The sequence below is a fragment of the Colius striatus genome, chromosome 1 (assembly GCF_028858725.1).
Source record: "Colius striatus isolate bColStr4 chromosome 1, bColStr4.1.hap1, whole genome shotgun sequence".
NCBI classification, from domain to species: domain Eukaryota; kingdom Metazoa; phylum Chordata; class Aves; order Coliiformes; family Coliidae; genus Colius; species Colius striatus.
The window spans coordinates 59,278,106-59,298,317 of NC_084759.1; the positions used below are offsets into that span (position 1 = coordinate 59,278,106).

The 20,212-nt window shown below is 38.0% G+C and overlaps 1 protein-coding gene across 1 annotated transcript in view; it reads right to left on the minus strand.

The window, feature by feature from the left end:
* COL4A1 (collagen type IV alpha 1 chain) overlaps nucleotides 1-20,212 on the minus strand; it is a 125,601-nt gene that overhangs the window by 27,808 nt on the left and 77,581 nt on the right. The window contains exons 11-31 of the mRNA XM_061996616.1: nucleotides 19,708-19,743; nucleotides 19,365-19,406; nucleotides 18,638-18,727; nucleotides 17,988-18,023; nucleotides 17,779-17,838; nucleotides 15,693-15,737; nucleotides 15,417-15,470; nucleotides 14,903-14,944; nucleotides 13,892-13,985; nucleotides 12,704-12,739; nucleotides 10,980-11,144; nucleotides 9,045-9,140; nucleotides 8,024-8,107; nucleotides 7,178-7,248; nucleotides 4,393-4,584; nucleotides 3,352-3,520; nucleotides 2,928-3,020; nucleotides 2,725-2,829; nucleotides 1,138-1,235; nucleotides 682-832; nucleotides 253-366 (exon numbers count right to left, since the gene is read on the minus strand). Of these exons, the coding sequence (XP_061852600.1) occupies nucleotides 253-366; nucleotides 682-832; nucleotides 1,138-1,235; nucleotides 2,725-2,829; nucleotides 2,928-3,020; nucleotides 3,352-3,520; nucleotides 4,393-4,584; nucleotides 7,178-7,248; nucleotides 8,024-8,107; nucleotides 9,045-9,140; nucleotides 10,980-11,144; nucleotides 12,704-12,739; nucleotides 13,892-13,985; nucleotides 14,903-14,944; nucleotides 15,417-15,470; nucleotides 15,693-15,737; nucleotides 17,779-17,838; nucleotides 17,988-18,023; nucleotides 18,638-18,727; nucleotides 19,365-19,406; nucleotides 19,708-19,743 (1,873 nt within the window). The remainder of the gene's footprint in view (nucleotides 1-252; nucleotides 367-681; nucleotides 833-1,137; nucleotides 1,236-2,724; nucleotides 2,830-2,927; nucleotides 3,021-3,351; nucleotides 3,521-4,392; nucleotides 4,585-7,177; nucleotides 7,249-8,023; nucleotides 8,108-9,044; nucleotides 9,141-10,979; nucleotides 11,145-12,703; nucleotides 12,740-13,891; nucleotides 13,986-14,902; nucleotides 14,945-15,416; nucleotides 15,471-15,692; nucleotides 15,738-17,778; nucleotides 17,839-17,987; nucleotides 18,024-18,637; nucleotides 18,728-19,364; nucleotides 19,407-19,707; nucleotides 19,744-20,212) is intronic.

Below are 20,212 nucleotides of genomic sequence, written 5' to 3' on the forward strand. Positions count from 1 at the left end.
TGGGAGGCTTTGATCCTGTATATATGACTCACGACTTGAGGAGACTGAGTGAAACAGCAAGCATTTTCCTAGGAGGCCTCGCCCTGTGTTTTGGACCAGATACAGGAGGCCCACCGACACATCCCCCCACCATGCAACCCAACCAGCCTCACACCACAAAACACTTTACAAGCAATGGTTTTGCCAACATTGATTGCCATTTACACCAAAAGTCTGCTCCCATGCACTGTCACGGGAGTATTTCCTGCTCACCTGGTGGTCCCTGGGGTCCTGGCTGCCCAGCGGGCCCTGGTGATCCCTGCGGTCCCAGTCCTGGTGCGCCTGGAGGGCCCTGCAAACCTTGCAGTCCTGGGAGGCCAGGATCGCCTGCGGGGAGACAGAAACATAGACTCAGTGTCCTCCAATATCATATGAAACCTTCCTTCATGATGATACTACATAAGGTGCCTTGGAAGCACTTGGCCAACAAGTCCTCATTTCAGCTCAGAGGAAGTGCTGTTCTTCCTGCTAGCATTTGCTACAGGTCATTGGTGGGAAAAAACAAGGTGAAGGAAAAAGAGTAATACCCTGAAGTATCAGTAGGTTATCTCAGTGGTCAATAGATTTCTTGCTGTATCTACAGGGGAGTGACTTCAAAAATAGAAACATAAATACAGAGCTGTATTTTTCTGCCACTGTTACCTCTGAATCCTTGCTGCCCGGGTATGCCTGGAAAGCCTTGCTCCCCACGTAAGCCAGGCAGTCCTGCATTTCCCTTTTCTCCAGGGATGCCAGCTGGGCCTGGGGGGCCTGGCAATCCCTTAGGGCCAGGAAGACCTACGCCAGGTTCACCCTAGAAAAAGAAATGAATAAGATTGGGAGTCAGCACATGAAAGCCAAGAATTCATTCACTGACTGTGTATTTAAATCACTCAAAGGCAAAGCACTATACATGACTTCAGGGGACAGCCGTAAGCATTAATGTCAAGCATTCATTCATCTATTCTGTTCCTTTGAGTGCACAGTGGGAAACATAAGATGAAGAACAGTTTAGCCAACTGTTGTGATTTTTTTGTTTGTTTTAAAGAGCAGGATCTTTGCACACATTCCTGTTAACATGGGCAGTCAGAGATAACAGTATCAGCAGCTGACACCTACTTTTTGACCTTGTAAACCTGGTACACCTGGCAAACCATCCAGGCCAGGGGTTCCCGGAGTACCAGGCAGACCAGGCGAGCCAGGCTGACCTTGGAAACCTATAAAACAAAACAAAACTCACATAATTTCTGTCTCTGCCTGCAAGTGTCCTCTGCTATTTCTTCAACCCTCTAACTGGGATTGGTTGAAAAGGCCTGTATAGTCTTTTCTGTCAAAATCCTAGGGATGCCAGTGCTTAAATGTCTCAACAGAGATTCAAATGCTGAGCTTTAGGAAGCATTTGGCTTCTGATGAGAAACAACTAGCCAGAAGAAATAAATGCTGAGTGTCTCCTCTTCAATGAATAGCCTTGTGGGCTCACACCTTTGAGAAGCACTCTGTCTGCAAAACTGGGTTCCCTGAGTCTTCTTCAGACAAGGCAACGTAATGTATGAGGCATCAGACTGAGGATGCACAACAAAAATCCATCTGTGAATCAACACAATATATTGTGTGACATGTCCTACACATCCTGCTATGGGCTGCACACAGAAGATTTCTATGCTACAGCTGGCCCAGGCACTGGGCCTTGGGAATGCAGGAAGGAATACATACAACGTTCTGAAAATCGCTCTAAGATATCTCTCACTCAATACCAGCACAAACTCAATAAATTGAGATGAAGCTCCTCTCCTAGGCAAAGGTCTCAGAGAGTGGGAAATCCAGCTTTTAGGGTAAGCCCCAGGAAAGTCTTTGGGCAGAGGTGAAGCCAAGGAAGGGCCCTTTGAAAGAAATGTATTTGATATGTCATTCCTTTCTTGGTGGCATCAAAGAGCACTATGCAATCCCTTTCCAGATGCAACAGGCTTCTCCTGTTCAGATTCATCCCATGTTAGCCTCAGAGGAACTGCAAGTGGTCACAGGTAAAGATTTGCCCTTTCTGCTTATTAGGCCTTTGTAACCCTCTGCTCATGTGTGGAATCATAATAAACGAAATAACAATGAAAACACACGAGAATTTGTTTTTATTGGGGTAGCTAATGCAAGCTGAGTCATCTAGTTCTAAATGAGTAACACCACTATGAAATGTATCTCCCAAAAATCCAAACCAAGACTATGAAGATTTAGACTCACTTTAAGCTCTGTGTGTACTCTGAAAATGGCTATGCAGTGAAGACTAAACTTGTGCTAAGTAAGCTGATAGTCTAACCAAGTCACAGTAAAGCTGTTAAACTCCAGTCCAAAAACATTGCAGTTATATCAGCATGGGTTTTTTTGACCAATCATACACAGTGTCTCATCTCTCAGAAAGGTTACTTCATCTCTCAGCAACCCAGTCAAAACAATTCTATTATGCTGTGATTCTATGTTGCACTCTATTACTTTCTATTCTGGCAATAGCTTTGACAATGTCTGCATCTGCACCACATTACTGCACAAAGCAAGTGTGCATTGAAAGTACACTTATTGTGGTGCCTATGGACTTACACAAGGGAAGTTCTTCAGCTGCACTTTCCAAATCTCACTCAGCCGTGGCTGGATGACACTGCAGGCCTACATCCACATTACAGTTATACCAGTCCTGTTAGATGGGTAACTTTGCCTTACCTTTGGGTCCTGGAGGTCCAGGGAACCCTATACCTGGTTGCCCAACAGCACCTTTTTCTCCTGGCAGGCCAGGTCTACCTGGAAGCCCAGGATTCCCTTTGTCACCTTCACAAGTGAAAACAAGACAAATGTTAAAACAAAGGCTAGCTTCATGGGAACAGAGCCATTATAATCATCAGACCAAGATCAACAGGCTACTGTACCTTGGGGGCCAGGGAAACCAGGTGGCCCAGGAAGACCATCCGCCCCTGGAGGCCCAGGGAGCGGTACAGTTCGTCCTGCTTCGCCTTTTGCTCCTGTGAATGGAAAGATGTATGAAGTGCAGGAACTCTTGATATTAAACAAGGGAGGTTCACCTAGACAGCAACATTAGTCCATCCATGCCTTTTGTTATGAAGTTTTCCTGTAGAAGATTCACGGAAAACTAGAATGAACCTAAACCACCCTGTTTACCCTAAAAACTCTTCAAAAAACCTGTCCTCAAAGATGTGGAATTATACTGCTGAAAGCAAACATTGATTTAAATTAGAAAGTATTTTTATTTCAAGCATAAAGTCCAGTGACCCTCTAAGTAATATCACTTCAAGGGCACTTTTTTGTATGTTTTAAAGCATACTATAGCATTACCTGGAAGGCCTGGTAAACCTGGAGTTCCAGCAAAGCCTCTGTCTCCTTTGTCACCAGGTAACCCTGCAGCACCTGTCCCAGGAAGGCCAGGAAAGCCTCTTTCACCACGTACTCCAGGGAATCCAGGTTGGCCAGGGGGACCACGTTCTCCTTTCAAGCCAGCAGTACCCTAATTTTTGGAAAGTATAAGTGATACATCTTGCTTGATTGGCAAGACAAAACTTGTCATCATCTCTCTTTTAACACTTTGTTACTTGGATTTAGCACAAGTATATTTAATAACGAAGAAGGTGATTTTTTTTATCCCTAATTTCAATGGAAATGGAACTGAGTCCCACGTGGAACAGCACATGGAAATATATCCGGTGGACAATGCAGCTAACTGCACCATGTAAGCTGTGTTCCCAGGAGTGGATCTGGGAGCAGTGAGCTCCACAGTCAGCTTCATATCCATATCAGCTGAACTCTCTATCAGTGGAAGAATTTGAAGCATTAGTTTTCCCAAAAAGAGAAGTATGCTAGAACAGAGCTGAATCTTGTCTTAACAATCTCTATTTCGGTAACTGCACTCCTCCAATCATCTGCAGATATCAGCTGAATCATCCCCACTAGTTCTCACTATCAGGCTGTGAGAAAGTAAGAAAGGAATAAAACTATTGCCCATGTTCACAACTTTATGGGAGAAGTAACCTTGCTCTGAAGGTCCTGAAAGTAACATCACGTTGAATATATCTGAGCCAGATGACTTATTTGCATGACATGTAAAAAGAAAGGGTCAAAATCAATCTCTGAAATACTCTGCTGTTGAAGGACTATCTTCCTCACTAGTTCCAGGAAAACTAGAGTCTTTCTCTGAGAAAGAACAAAGTACTCAAGGTAAGGAGATGTGGAACAATGAATAAGGCCATGTATAGGGCATAAAAGAGCATAAAAGCATGAGCTGATTGGAAAAGATCTGATCTGAAAGACAGAATGTATAGGATAACATGTAAATATAAATACACAGTAGGGCAATACATAAACATAAAGAAACTCACGTACCGATGCTCCTTTTGGACCCTGAAGGCCTGGCAATCCATCTTTTCCTGGTCTTCCTTCTCTTCCAGGAAGACCTGGCTGTCCTGGGAAACCAGGATCTCCCTTTTCACCTTTCAGGATAGAATCATAAGAAAAATCTCCTGGTTCTCCTTTTGCCCCAGGGCTGCCCATAAGTCCTGGAGTGCCAGGGGGGCCCTAAAATTTAATACATTCAGATGTCAACAGTTGCCCTACCAACCCTTCAACTGACACAAAATAAAACAAACCTTCAGAAATTAAAGATTAGACTCAAACAAAGTAAACTATTAAGTTTTTGACTGAAGAGATCAAATGAGAGTATTTTCCAAGACACAGTAATGTGAATAAGGAATTAATGCAAATCTTCTTGTCTTGACTATTTTGTCATTTGTCATAGCAAAGGTATGTCATTTTAGATGGTGCACATAAACTTACACCACATACAAAAGAACTGCAGGCCATGACACCAAAATACCACACTGAATTTTCAATAGACTACCCACTACATTTCAGTTATGCATACTTATACCATATGGGCATCAAGGCAAATGAGGCTTTCAAAAAAGGCATTTTCAGAGTTAAAATGGCTGACCCCAACTTTTAAATGCTGAATTCCATAACACTGTGGAACCTATATCCCCTGACACAAATGCAAGTATCTCTCCATTTCCACGAAAATTTACAGTACCAGCAGAAGTAGTACTAACACATGAAAGTAACACACTTCCAGCATGCAAAGACAAACTCAGACAAATATACAGGTTTAAACTGCTTATATAAGCCCCATCTATTATTTTCTTTCTTTCAAAACCTTTTAAATCAACTATGATATTCATCAAACATATAGGCTATAAAATCATTTTGTCTTATATAAAACAAATTAGCTGACATAAATGTTAAGTTTCCCTTAGCTATTAAAATTCATTGATTTTGTACAATTAACAGTCACAGTCAGTTGGTACTGTCAGAACACTATGCATATGCTGAGAAAAGACTTTTGTAAGTCTCCTGGGAAGAAATTATCTACCTAATCACATACCTATAAAATTTCCAGATTTCCACTTTTTTCCCTACATATTTCCTGGGATTTAGATGAACTTTTCTCATAGGAAGAATCTCTCTAATTGCAACTGAATCAGAGCTACTCACTAGGGTAGGAAGGCAGAAACTTCACGGACAATGTCCTCTGCTTATGGCTGATGTGTGACCTCGATTTAAACTTGAACCAGGATATGGCTAAAGGTAATCTTTCTATTAGCTTTGGTGGGTTCTGGATCAGAATCTGATGTTCTGGAATTGCTCTAAACAATGTGAGCCTGCAAGGCTGGCCTTTATGGTAGTTTTTGCAAGCTAACCTATATGCTGGATCACCACCTGGCTGGCCTTCTGGAATAAAACGAACTTAAAAGCATTCAGAACAGTAATCAGTCCTTGTCTGATGAAAGACATTAACAAAACTTAGGAGGCAATAAAAGTGTGGCAAAACACGTACTGACAACAGATGCTGGACAAGAAAATAGCTAAATACATTAGGGTCTCCTCTATTTTTCTCCACTGGATCCCCTTATTATTATGGTAAATTCAGTTGCTGAGCAATATCTTCTTATTTACCAAGGCGGAAACAGAGAACGGACTCCATTCTAGCTAACTTTGATTGACTGAATTCAGGCATCTAGGCTTTACTTATACTCAAGGGAGAGAAACAGATTCTTTGAGTAAGGAATTAATACAGGTGGGTTGGCTTAACCTCTGAAGCTGCCTCTCTGTGCTGGTGATACAGGTACCTTGCAAAACTCCAGTGTGTGTTAAAACTAGTGCATACAAATGTCATTGAAGAGTTACGTTGTTAAAAATGATGAGCTGGAAGGAGAAAACAGCTTTTGGAAAAAAAAGCCTGGGAAGACTCTGTCAAACACAGTCTACTTGGACTGAGGACTTGGACTATAAGGAATGGTGTCAAAATCCACCTTATACTAGTGAAATATGTCTGCTAAGGTAGGTCTTGACAGCATACCACAGTGTACATAGGGACACTCAAGTGAACTCTGACAAGATGAAATGTAGTCGTGTTAGTATAGTGCTGACGTAGGATGTAATTTGTGCTATATTTTAGACCAGTGTTATCCTCATGGCTATTCTGCTTCTGATATCTGGCCTTACTCACTGAGAGTCATGTTGCACTGTGTCAACATCATTTACAAGCAATTGCATAATCAGGATATTATCCACTTCAACCACCTTCCTTTATTTTTTTAAACCTCCTCAGCCTTTCTGCTAACTAATTATGTTTTATGGTATATACTGCACATGTTTCCTAAAATTCAGATACTGCCCAAGTCTATTGCAAGCTAATATTAGACTGCTTAGACTACACTAGATGGCACTGTCTCTCAATGTACATGTGCACAGCAGCAGAATTATCAGAATCATTCACGAGAAAGGTCAGGATAGACCTGCATCTGTTTTCTGTGAAATCCTCCTTTTTACCCGACTCTACTTGCTTAGCTTGCTCAGCCAGAAGGCCACGTCTTGCTGAGTTCATATGATGAGCAAACACAGAAATATAACCCATTTCTGACAGCTCTTTTTTCCTCTCATAGCTCAACCACACTGCTTCCTAGTTCATTTTGCTAGGCATAGTTCCTTAATCTTATCACTGTGTTGGTCCGTTGTTAAACTACTACACAATCACACCAATGATCACAAGTGCACATGTTTTTTCAATCACATGCCTCATAGGACACACTGCATTTTGCAAGGCATTACTTACAGGCACTCCTGGAAGGCCATCAAGTCCAGGTAATCCTCTGTCACCCTTGAAGCCTGATTGACCTGGAAAACCTTATCAGAGAGACAAAAATACAGTTCTGTTTACCATACACTTTTACAAATAGCTGACTGCATGTGAATTCTTTGTGATCCTTCTCAAAGTGTCTCATACCATCCCCAGCTATATCAACATAACGCTGATAAAACCATTACATTGTCTGGCAGTGTTATGTTAGTGTTTGGACTTGACCTTGAAAGTCTTTTCCAATTAAAATGATTGGAAAATGATTCTATGATTCATGTGCTATACATGTCCACATTGATAAACTCAGAAGTTGATGATTCATTTGACTTTGGAATTAATTCACCTTGCCATTTAGACCTATCATGCATGTAACCACTGCAGTCTTGGATCTACCGAAGCTATATTAATTTTTCTTAATAGCCACTAGAAGAAATATCAGGTATAGTATCACCATTTACATGTGGCACTTCTCTCATGTGGTAGCAGAAAAATATTTGGGCTCTTTTAGCCACAAAATTTAATGCCAGGAGTGGGAACATATCTATGAGCCACTGCCAACATAGTATTTTTTGCTTTAACAGTCTACTGTAAAAAGATTTGGGCCACAGTTTGCAAAGACTCTCCACTGTGGCTGGTGGTAATTTTTGTTGATTGCATTGGAAATTTGGAACCAGGCCAGAAAGAAGGAATATTCCATCCTCCTTTCATAATTCCATAAACAATTCTATTAGTGGGAGAAAAAGTAATAAATTTTATCACAAATGCTGCATTTTTAGAGTTTGGCCTGTGTAGTGAATTCTCAATTAGCTAAGGAATTTTTACCTGCTGGACCAGGTGGCCCTTGTGGTCCTGGAAGTCCAGGAGGTCCCACTTTATCACATAAGGCACAGGATTCGCCTTTGTCACCTGAAAAAACACATCCAACAAAACTAATGAACAACAATGAAAAGACTTAAACCAACTGCAAGTAGGTGGACTAAGGGACAAAAGTCAATTTAATACACTTCATGTTGAAAGAATAAAAACAAATGTGCTACTTCTAATTACATGCTTCAAAGAGAGTTTATCAGCTCTCTATTCAACTATATTCAAATTCTTTAAAATTTTTAAAGGAATGTCATGAAAATCGACTTAAGTCTTAGGGATAATATTTAACAGTTAAAAGGGACCAGGTTGATCATCAAAATAATGATCAAAAAAGAAGAAAATAAATATACACTGAATACAGAAGAAAAAGATTAAAGCAGAAAAAAGAGAACCTCTAGAGTCAGTGCAATTTTGCAGGTTTAGAAAAGCAATGAGCAGAATGAGATCAGGAAGGATCAACAATCGTGTAAATGAATGCAGCTCATTTTTATATGTCCATTTAGTCAACGCTGCTAAAACACATGGTTGACAGTCCTATTTATAGGTGTTAAAATTTTAGCTTCAATTATACTCATGGCAATGATTCATAAACCATTTCATTCCCAACTCATCTGCTTCTCTTTAATTCTTCACCTCAGAATTCACATCTTAAATTGCCATCAACAGTTCAATTTACACTTAATGGCATTATACTCAACCCTTTCTTTCTTCCCAGATCCTCTTCAGCCCTGCAGCATCCTTTATTGCTTTCCAGTAATGTGCAGGCTAAGTGAAGTTGGTGTCACACAACTCAACATGCAATATCCTTCTTTTACTCACCAGAGACTCGAGAACTGTCTTCTATGCTCATGAATTATTTGTTTAACTAACTTCAAGTACACTATCTCTGGATTCAGCTTAACTTGCTCAGCCTCTTTACATACTCAAGCTCCAGGGTACAGAGTAGTAAAAATCAATCACTTTAAAATAGCATTACCTTTCTCTCCCATCTCTCCTGGAAATCCATCTCTTCCTGGAAGTCCAGGACGACCTGGTGCACCAGGCTCACCTTGCTGGCACTGATCAATTCCATCTGCAATGTTAATGCAATAAAGAATATTATTAAGTTCCCATTATAGGGCTGCGTTTATGAACGTCCCAGTTGAATGCATCTGTGAAGAGTGATAAGTCAGGATAGCATTTTACTTTTCTATTTGATTGGCTTTGAGAAACTTATATGGAATCTGTATATCAATTCCATATATACTGCTTAAGAAACCCTGAGAATTACAGAGAACAGACAGGCTCTGACATACTAAAGTTACCAACAACTTTATTATAAAATCTATCTTTATTACAAGTTTTGGCTAAGAAAAGTGCTATGGGTGAAAAATTGCTGGCTTGACCCTGAAGAGAATGGAGAATATTGACATTCTGAAGTAAGAAGATTTTTTAAGTAGATTTTTTTTGTACTTTGACTTTTGTTTTCAATGTTTTAGGAAACTTCCTAGCTCAAGAGCAGCTTGTTAATATATATTTAACTTCTTCACACTGATCAAGCTCACTGAAAACAAGGAACTTCATATGTTAGGACCTGAAATAGGTAACAAATAAGAAAATTTAGCAGACTTGATATGAGAATACAAAATGTGCTTATTCTGTTTGAGGATATGTCACAGGTTCTGACCCAATACAATATGACATCATTTAGTCAAAATGTTAATGTGAAGTTGAGCAGACAACAGTTAAATGAAAACAAATTACAAACTGTTTCCCATTAAGCACTTGAAGAAAGCTAAAGTAGTGTCTGGGGAAGGAGCAGAATTAAGTAGTGACTATAAACACATGTTAAAAAACCCAGAAGTTGCTCTAATTTTTAGGGCAAAGTAAGATTTAGCTATTTCTGTCCATATTCTAGGTGCTGTATTTTGTACTGCATCATTGGTCACAGCCAGACATCTTCAATTGTTTTTTAACAAGGTATTTTTGGTTTAGGAATTCCATAGAGAATTTCAATAGTTTTAGACTACCTAAACTACTGTAATGAGGATATCTTTCTTTATGTTGAACGGGCAATTTAACTTACAGTACCTGTACAACCTATAGTAAAAGTTTTCCTTCAATAAAAGAGTTAAAGCATGAGTTTTAAGGAGCTATTAAGCATAGACCACTTTCATAGGCAATTTTTCATTGCCTCACTGCAGAGCAAAACCAAAATATTTTTCTCTTTAAAAATGCTTTATCAGAACCTAATTCTACATAACTGTGTAATATTGTTACCATTACTACTACCATTATTATGTATTTTTGTTATATCATTACTAGGTTTTCATTTACCTCTATAAAACATCTGTTGAGCCCCTTCTCCTGCAAGATAATTTCACTTTACAATCAAAACTTCTGGCAGACTCATATCTCAGTCTGCAGTTCTTACACTTGTCCAATTTGTTACATAGATTGGTACTGCAGACTTGTAAATTGTAATACTGAACAGCTGTCTTTTATGCTAAGAACAATATTAGTATCTGTTATTTTTTTTAAATTGAAAATACAAATACCTCTAGGTTGGCACATTAGGACAACGAGGAATTAAAGTCAAATCAAATATATTTGATTATTGATTGGTTGGGGGGTTGGACTAGATGATCTCTAAAGGTCCCTTCCAACCTCTACCATTCTAACAATCCACAATGAACTTTTGAAGAAATTGTAAAAACTTTAATCTAGCAAAGAATCCTTGTCCTAGCAAGGAAACAAATGCATTGCTACACCGTGGAACAGCTTTTACTTGGTCCATTAGCACTCACATATGTTTCTTCCGTGATGCAGATGCATTCTGATTACAGCTTTTAAAATCTTGTCTCTATGATTTTTTTTCTGTACATGTAAAGTGCATTATAGAATCTTCATTGTGAAAAGCAGTTTTACCTACCTGTTTTGCCTGGAGGACCTGGTGGGCCAGGCAACCCTGGGGGACCTGGAAAACCATCTCTTCCAGGTGGTCCAGGTAAAGGGAATCCCGGAGAACCCTTTTCACCTTTTTCACCTCTCTCTCCAGGAACACCAGGTGATCCTACCCTGTCTGGAAGCGGTCGACCTTTGGACAGAGTAAAACAGAAATGAAAAAAGTGACAAGTGAAAAGACAGTAATGTTATCAGCATATTAGCTTCCATTAGGTTTTGGAGAGAAATGAAGAAATGTCAATATAAAATAAAACAGGGACTGTGTTTTTACTATTGAGACTTTTACAGAATTGAGGTTATATATTCACTGCTGCTCAAAGTAACTCACTTTGGTTAGGACCCTAGAAAAACACTCAAGCTGTACAAAGTGGCTTTCTGAGAATCAGTTGAATCAGCTGTTGCTAGGTAGTAAATGGTGGTGACACAGGAGATAATTCAGCTGTTACACTTCGAAACTATTACACACATCCTTATCTCATAATAAATCAAATCTTAAGCACACCTAGAAAGGGTGTGCTTAAGAACTTCAGTAAATAAGTATTCAACAATGCTAGTAGATAACAACAGCCAATCGAGAGAAACAATTAAACAATTAAAAAAACCACCCAAGCCTACTTAAATCTCCTCCTAGCTATTTGTATAGTCACACAGGTCTTCATACTTTAATGAGTTATTTCAGTTCCCAACTAATCACTAGACTAGATAGCTAAACCATTTTGAGCCTTCTGCAGTATTGTAAGAAAGTCACACAAATCTCACTTTCTGTGGGGTAATGACAGACTAAGAGCTACCATTTTTCTTGCCTCATCACACAGAATTCTTTAGGGACTTTTACAGCCTGCTGCATATAGTTCCTCCTCCTTAAATTGTGAAAAATTTCCTGGAAATTATCTGACCTTGGTTCACGTCACTTTCATATTTATTTTTCCGTCAAGATAGAAAATGCAGGCAAAGGAGGTAATAATTGTATCACTGCAAGATGTACTTGAGTGAGGTTTCCACAGATTATTTGCTTGATTTTTAAAACGCAAATATGGCAGTTTAGTTCAAACACGTGTATATTTACATATCACTCATAAATACACAAACATGTCAATCACATAATAGCAGTGTTGTCATGGACATGAAGACGTTAAGACTATGAAAAAGGCAACATTTGCAGTCAAAAGAAATAACTTTTATCTGATCAAGTGACAGTCAAAAAAAGCAGGAAGCCTTCAGGAATTACTTTGATCTAATAAATATAATTATTTCTCCCTGCAAGCCTTTTAAAAATTGTATTTATGCAAACACATAAAGAGTTGAAGTGAGAGCAAAACAAATTATCTACATATGATTATACATACATGGCACATATGCACATATGCACATTCACATTTTATGACTCTTCTTGCCCAATGGAACCGTACTCTCTGGGCTCTCTGACGATCTGTGCATGCTAGTTCTTCAATTTAAGAAGAAAGTTATCAGGGCTCTGCACAAAGAGCAGGGCTGGATCACATCAGAGATATGAGAAAAGCAATCTACAGGAAGGGTCTAGGGGGCGATTAGATCTCTGGAGAGGCCACTGCCTGGATGTTCTATCAGTCAGGCAGTAACTGCCATCAGCTAAGCAGTACATCTCTCAGGACTCCCCAGCCAGGAAGAATACAGGAAAAAATGTGAATAAAATCAGTGTCCATAAATTCATACCTGGAGGTCCGGGAATTCCTTGTATACCAGGGAAACCTATAGAAAGAGAGTTTTTCAGTTAGGCAATAAGTCAGCAAAGCCAGCATCAGTGAACTTTTAGCATATACTATTTGAGTACACACTACAAGCTAGTATGCCCTGAATCAAAGGTTAAGTTAAATAATCTATAGATATCTGCAAACAACACGCTTAGGGAAAAGGCCCTGCAGTGTGCCCTCTTCTCCACTCAACCTCCTTCAATAGGGTAAGGCTTGTAATGGGCAAAATGGAAAGGATAACGTTTGATTTTCTCTCTTTACTGAAGAGTTCTGTAAATTATGCAAGCCAATTTTAAGAATATTTAGCTTTTGATTTTTATTTTAAAGGAGTCTCAAGATTATCTGCTCCTCAGCTCAAGAGGGACAGGGTAGTGCTGGAGAGAGTCCAGCACAGGGCCACCAAGATGATCAGGAGAATGGAACATCTTTCATACGAGGAAAGGCTGCGGGAACTGGGGCTGTTTAGTCTGGAGAAGAGGAGACTGAGGGGTGATCTTATTAACATTTATAAATATCTAAAGGGTGAGTGTCAGGAGGCTGGGACATCCCTCTTTTCTGTAGTAGCTAGCAACAGCACAAGGGGTAATGGGATGAAGCTGGAACAAAAGAAGTTCCACTTAAACATAAGAAAAAACTATGTCACTGTTGAGGTGAGGGAGCCCTGGCACAGGCTGCCCAGAGGGGTTGTGGAGTCTCCTTCCTTGGAGGTCTTCAAGACCTGCCTGGACATGTTACTACATGACCTGATCTAGGTGAACCTGCTTCTGCAGGGGGGTTGGACTAGATGATCTGTAAAGTTCCCTTCCAACCCCTATCATTCTGTGATTCTAAGTAATCTTCATTATTATTCTCGTTATGCTTCTGTTGATTTCTATCTTTCTTAAATAATTTCACTAGATTAACTGCCATAAAGATAGATCCCATTTTATCCTTTTCCAATCTATTAACTGCAAGGCAGTCTTATTTATGATGAGAAGAAAAGTCCTACAAACTAGAACAAAATGTAATTACCTGAATGCATTTAAATAACTGGAACATTTCACTGTCATACAGAGCTCCCGAGCTCACAGACAGATAATGCAATTTTAATTTTCTTTAATAGGAAAACTAAAAGTATAAATCAATCAAAGAGACAAGACAAAATACATACCTTTTTCACCTTTCTGGCCTTTCAGTCCAGGCAAACCTGAGGCTCCAGGCTCTCCTTTTTCACCAAAGGTATCTACTGGTCCACCGTCTATAACCTGAATCATAGGATAAAGAGTAGGACATTAGAAACATACAACTGTGATCTTGTTTGTGTCCCCCCGTATTAGTATAAAATGGTACAGAGGCCAATTTGTTTTGTAATAGACAATTTTGAGCTGTTTTGGTGATACTTTTCGATTTCAGCAACACATAACAGTTGCTGTGATGACGTTGTAGCTGCTGAGGAATTACCAGGCAAAATAAATGTTTCCTAGTCTAACAAAATGCCTTCATATTAGTAGTAGGGTTAACTGGAGAGCTTTATAGTACCTCTCTGAACAAAACTGATGCTAAGAAACATCAGCATGGTCTAAGCACCAACCATTAGGTTTGTATTACCTTTACTTTTAAAATATTCTGTTCTGGCAATTTCTCCTAACATTGATCTAACCTTGACATACAGGAAACTAAAATTTACAACAAAATAGTCAGGAACCATGTGCAATTTTTCATGTAAAATTAGTAGATATTGGGAATCTCCTCCCCATGTTGGGGAAGCAGCACCATCAATGACTGTTGACTAATGATTGACTAATAATTGTTGACAATGATAGTTGTTGAGTAATCTAAATTTTTATTTGAATTGTTAAATAAATTATAGGCTGCAAAGCTGACAGACTTACTCTTTTGAACTCTCTTTTGGATACTTTGTATTGATTAACAGTGCCTACCTTTTTCTTAGTCCAAAACATTTGAAATTCATAGTCTTTGACAGCTCCTTTCCCAAATTTCAAATGTAATTAAAAGAAATATATCCTACCTTTGTTTCCATTAAAAAAAAATGAGGGCATGACCGAATAGAATGAGACCAGAACATGCACAGTCGCTTTCCCCACTGCTTGAGCACTTTGACTTTCACAAAATTTCTGTTTTCATTTAAGATTAAAGTAAAACAAGAATTTATTTTACTTACTCTTCCTGGAGGTCCTGGAAAACCTCGTTCACCTTTGTCACCCTAAATCAAAGATTAATTTACATTTTAAAACCAGATCATATTTTGTTTCTCATAAAACAGGATTTCCTTAGCAAATCAACAGTTTGATACAGAATCATACAACTTTCAAGTGATAAGTACCTGGACTATTATCATAAGCAGTAATAGTTTGTGGGTCTGTACTACTTCACATTATGTAAAGAGAAACTGGACTATTTAGGAAAGTACATTTGCACATATGCTGACTGGGCAAAGAGCTTGTGAAAATAAAGCCTGCATTAGTCAATTCATATAAGAGATCTAAACCAGGCATACCTAAGCTATCCCAATTTTGATTTTTCCTAGTCTCCGAGTGATGACTTCATGACCTAGTAACATTCATTTAACGTTGCTTTATGTGCATTCATTGCTTTAATGCACAACTATGAACACACCATACAATCTCTTAACTCCTCATTCTACGTTACGGGAAGCAAAGGCTGCTAGTACGCACCTTTGTACCAGGTTCTCCAGGTCGTCCTGGAATCCCAAACCCACCAGGCAAACCCTGTGTGTGGAAGACAGCAAAACCAGAAAAGACAAATACAGTTGCATCTTAGCCTTGGCAGCATGAAAGTTTAAAATTTTCAAACCAGTCAGTAATTCACCAAAGACAACAAATTTAAGTAAACAATTTGGAAGGCTAGAAAATTTGAACCATTTATAATACATAGACAGTTCTTTGTTTTCAATATAAGAAACAGTACTGGAAATTCAGTAAAATACATACAGCTTCTCCTTTTGGTCCTGGTTCACCATCTTTTCCAGGCTTGCCCTGTAAAACACCAAATTACATTCTGCTTAAACAGATGGCCACAGACATGCAACTTCTAAACAGAGTAAGGGCAACACTAGAGCAAAACAATCACTATTGTAATGCATTAATGGAAGCATGCTAACACAGCTAACAGTGCTCTGGGTACAAAGCAAGTAAATTTTGACTGCCCAACGCTTATGTTATTTAACATCCTAAAAGCTGCAGAATCAAACAATGTCGTGCAAATCTGTGCCCAGATCCAGGAGTAATATGGGATTTCCCAGTTAAAGAGGCTTCAATACAAAATATATCAACAGCAAAGGAAAACAGAACTAGATACATAGACCTTTCCCTTCATAGCAATCCCTTTCTATACTTTCCAGCCTCATAAAATCTTTATTCATAGACATTTAGTGGCTCAGTTTCAGCAGAAGGATTAAAGAGTGGCCTCGTATCAGGTCAAATGGTAATCTAGTGGTTACAAGACACTTCCTTTAAATTGAAAGCTATAGTTTCAAATCACAAGGTGGACTATAACCTAGAATCCGAGGTTCCCTCCTCCAGAGCAAAATGACCCACTATTAGACCACCATGTTAGTCTATAGAGAGGATTAGATGCCTTTGAGGTAATCTTCAGGTACATAAATTACCTATATGGGCTAACCCACTTTTCAGTATTCCCTTCCTCTTCCTACAGACTATGAAGAGACTGGCATCTAGGCTTGTTGCGTAACCCACTGGAGCATAGCTTTTAGTTGGTGTCACAGTGCTTAGATTGTAGGTGTATCATAAGCATTATGAATAGGTCCCCTAAACCCAAGAAAACATATACAGCTAATACACAAAGTAACAGTGCATGCAATTCAGTCTAAAAAATAATCCCATCAGTTTAGGCCAAAAAATTCAACCCAAACCAACGCAACTGAAGGATAAAAATGATGCAACAAGTCCACCAAAACCAAAGTGTGCAGCTATGGTATTTTTAAAGAAAGGTTATGAGTAATTCTTAATGATGAATTAAAAATATGATCTGTAAAGTCAGGAGAGTTTTCAAATGTACACTGTGATTGGAATTAATCATATGGTTTAATTCCATAAAACTAGAATATCAGATCTTGACATTTGTTCATCTTTCAAGTCTTGATTTCAGAAGTAGCTATAATTTCCTTGAATAGCAACATTTATATATAACATATCTTAGAAACTTTGTTCAGGGTACTCTTAAGAAATGGAAAGTTATATTTTTGAACAATTCAAAGATGGTCTGGTTTCCTCGACAAATTCTAGGTCAACATGCCATCACATATACTTACTGAAAGGCTGACAGAACATTTGACCTTGAAGTACAGTAGAGGGAGATTTTTTCGCTACGTCTTTCCCTAATATTTTATGATGACCCACCATTTGATAAACAACACTTTTGATATATTTGCACGTAGAAAATATATGTTTTTGCTACCAACTCAGCTCCAAAAGATATAGCATAGCTCATGCAGAAGTTGTATAGATGAGACTATGACATAGGTCAGACTAGGCAAATGTAACAGACTTTATGGCCTCATCAAGCATCTACAATCAGGCTAGAAACGAGCAACCAAATGTATTTCTGTCATCTGAATGTTTTGCTCCATTCATCTTCTTTGTAAGAAATGGTACCTTTAGGCTAAACAGGCTTGTTTTGTACACTGCTTGCAAGACTATTTGAAATAAATTCCAAATATTCCATTTAGCTAAAAAACATTCCTAGAGAGTGATCTGCTTTTCTTTGCTTTTCTCTGTTCTGGAATTACTTAATCTTGCTTTATTTGGGATGAAAGGGTGTCTTGTCTTTGCCTCCAGCATTGCATGCTACTGTTAGGTGTCTTCAGTTATCTGAAAGCATATTACATTCTAATATTCCTTTGTGTTACCACTACCCTGACTTGTACACCTCTCCTACAGCAAAACTTGCTTGTTTGAAATAGATGAAATTTGCTGTTTTGCTAATGGTTATTAAGTTTAATTAGCTTATGGAAACAATACAATGACTATACTTACAAACAAAGTTGAGCGTACTTACACGTGGGCCAGGCTTCCCAGGTTCACCCTTTTCTCCTTTGAAACCTGAACCTGGCAATCCCTGGGAAAAAAATCACACATACGAGATTAAAAATACTGTAAAATTCTGAAATAGATTTTGTTTTATCAATTAGCTATAATGACATTTAAGGAAATTATCTGATTCACCATCATTCTTATGGTAATTAAAATAAAATACACAATACTCACTGGGGCTCCCTGTTCACCCTTTTCACCTGGATCGCCCTAATGAAATCATAAAAAAGTAGATTAGTTAGCAAAACTTCAACCATTATTCCTTTAGGTTGTATATAATTTAATTCTTCATGCCATCAAAAGCACATTTAACCCTGTTCCAATTTTCAACAATTATGCCTAATAGTAAAATGTAAAAGAACTGAAACACAAAATGTGAATCTACCAAGCTCATTCATTAAACCAGCACACATTGTTTAGACTGACTGATTCAATAATTTGAGAAATTCATAACCACTCCGATTTCATGAATGTGATTCTGTACATGAAAAGTCCAGTCTAAGCTACTTCATTCAAATTTTTAGACTATTTGGTGTTCACAGGACTACGCTTATCAATCCTACTCCCTCAGGAAGTCCTCTTCTGTATGTATAACTTATTTATGCAATTATTTATACATTTATGATATATTTTTTTAGATAAATTTCCAGAAGTACAATTCAAATTTGTCCATGAAATAAACTAAATAAACCAGAGAGACATTTTTGAAAAATTGGTTGTAGATGATTTAGTATATTTATATTCTTCTTCTTGTTTTGTTTGCTAATTCCTATTGATCATATCTTAGTGAAGGGTTCAACAACATTGATCATTTAAGGTCTCACCTTTTCTCCCCTTATGATTTCACTCCCTTTTTCTTTCATATGTGGTGCTGGTCCTGGTGGGCCCGGTGGGCCTCTTACTCCTTGTTCTCCCTGTCAACACCAAATTCAGGATAGCCCATTAAAAACAATACTGACACTGAGAATAAACATTATTAAGACCAGAAACATTAAAGAGAACTACTACTTGCTGTAATAAATCTAGCCAAACAGGGGTTTTGAAAAATTCTTATTTCAGCAAAATCAGTCACAAAAAGGGTTACAAACATAGTTATAGGAGACACAGCTGTACAATGGGTGACAGAAACTGCCCTGAAAAATAGATCTCTGAATCTTCTATTAAGGTGAAGATTGACAAATACTGAATATCAGGAAGAACAAATTACTGTAAGAGTACAAAAGTTTTTTACTGCTCCTTTAGGAGGAAGGAGATTAGAATATATAAAGGTTTCCAGATCTGCCTACTGCAAAATTGAGTAGTTGGTACTAGTCACAGCTGGAAAACAGGCTAATGATCAAAAATAATATCAAGTATAACTTATTAATGAAAAAAGTCTGTAACTGTTCACAACTTTTATTCATTTAGGTGTAAATTACAGATTTACTCAAGTCTTCCAGAAATGACAGTGTTGATTTTCTCCACTGACTGATTCCAACAGTTTATTTAATTGAAACAAAGTATCAAGAATATTTCTGACAGTTGTTCTCTAGAAGTTTTCAAGAGACTTACCTTTTCACCTTTAGGACCCTGAAAGCCCAAGCCCATATAGCCCTGAAAATAGAAATTACACACATTTTTTCAATATTTTAGTAAAAATTTTTAGATGAGTTCAAATAATCACAAAATATTGTTGTGATTACTACCAATTTGATCAAGTGCGACAACACATCTAAACACATTTGAAAGATATGTTAGAAATCTAACTTTGTGATGCCCATTAAGATGTAAAAATAAATCCCAAAATGTAAAAGCTCCACTCTTTCAGGACCATTAATTTTCCAGATTTTGGGGGATCCAGTGTGCCAAATAAACAAAGAGACTTAATGTTCTTTTACAGTAAGAAGAGGCTTACCTTCTCGCCTGGTAATCCTGGTGGCCCTGGGGGACCCTACAAGACAGTACATTTTACCACATATATGTATATGTATATAGTACATATACATATACATATAATGACTTATTCTATCAATACAGCAAAAATGCAAATCTTTCCATTAAACCAAGATGCAAAGTCATTTTGTGCTGCTGTACATAACACACAACTTAGAATAAATAATAAAACCAAACAGACTCTGTCTAAGATATCTCATCAGACCTTGTTTTGCAGTTAAGAGCCTTGGACCTACATCTACACAAGAGGTAATAAAAAAAAGTCTATTGTAATGCACTGTAAAATAACTTTTTAGGTTTTTTTTTTTTGTAATTTTGCATGAGAAATATTAGTCCTCACTTTTCTTTCATTAAAATTGTTCTTTTTCACATCAGCAAGTGGAAATGTTGACTAAATTGTACTATTTCTTTCCTTTACATCACTTTCAGTTTTCTTCAGAATGGTAAGAAATCTCACACAGCTTCCT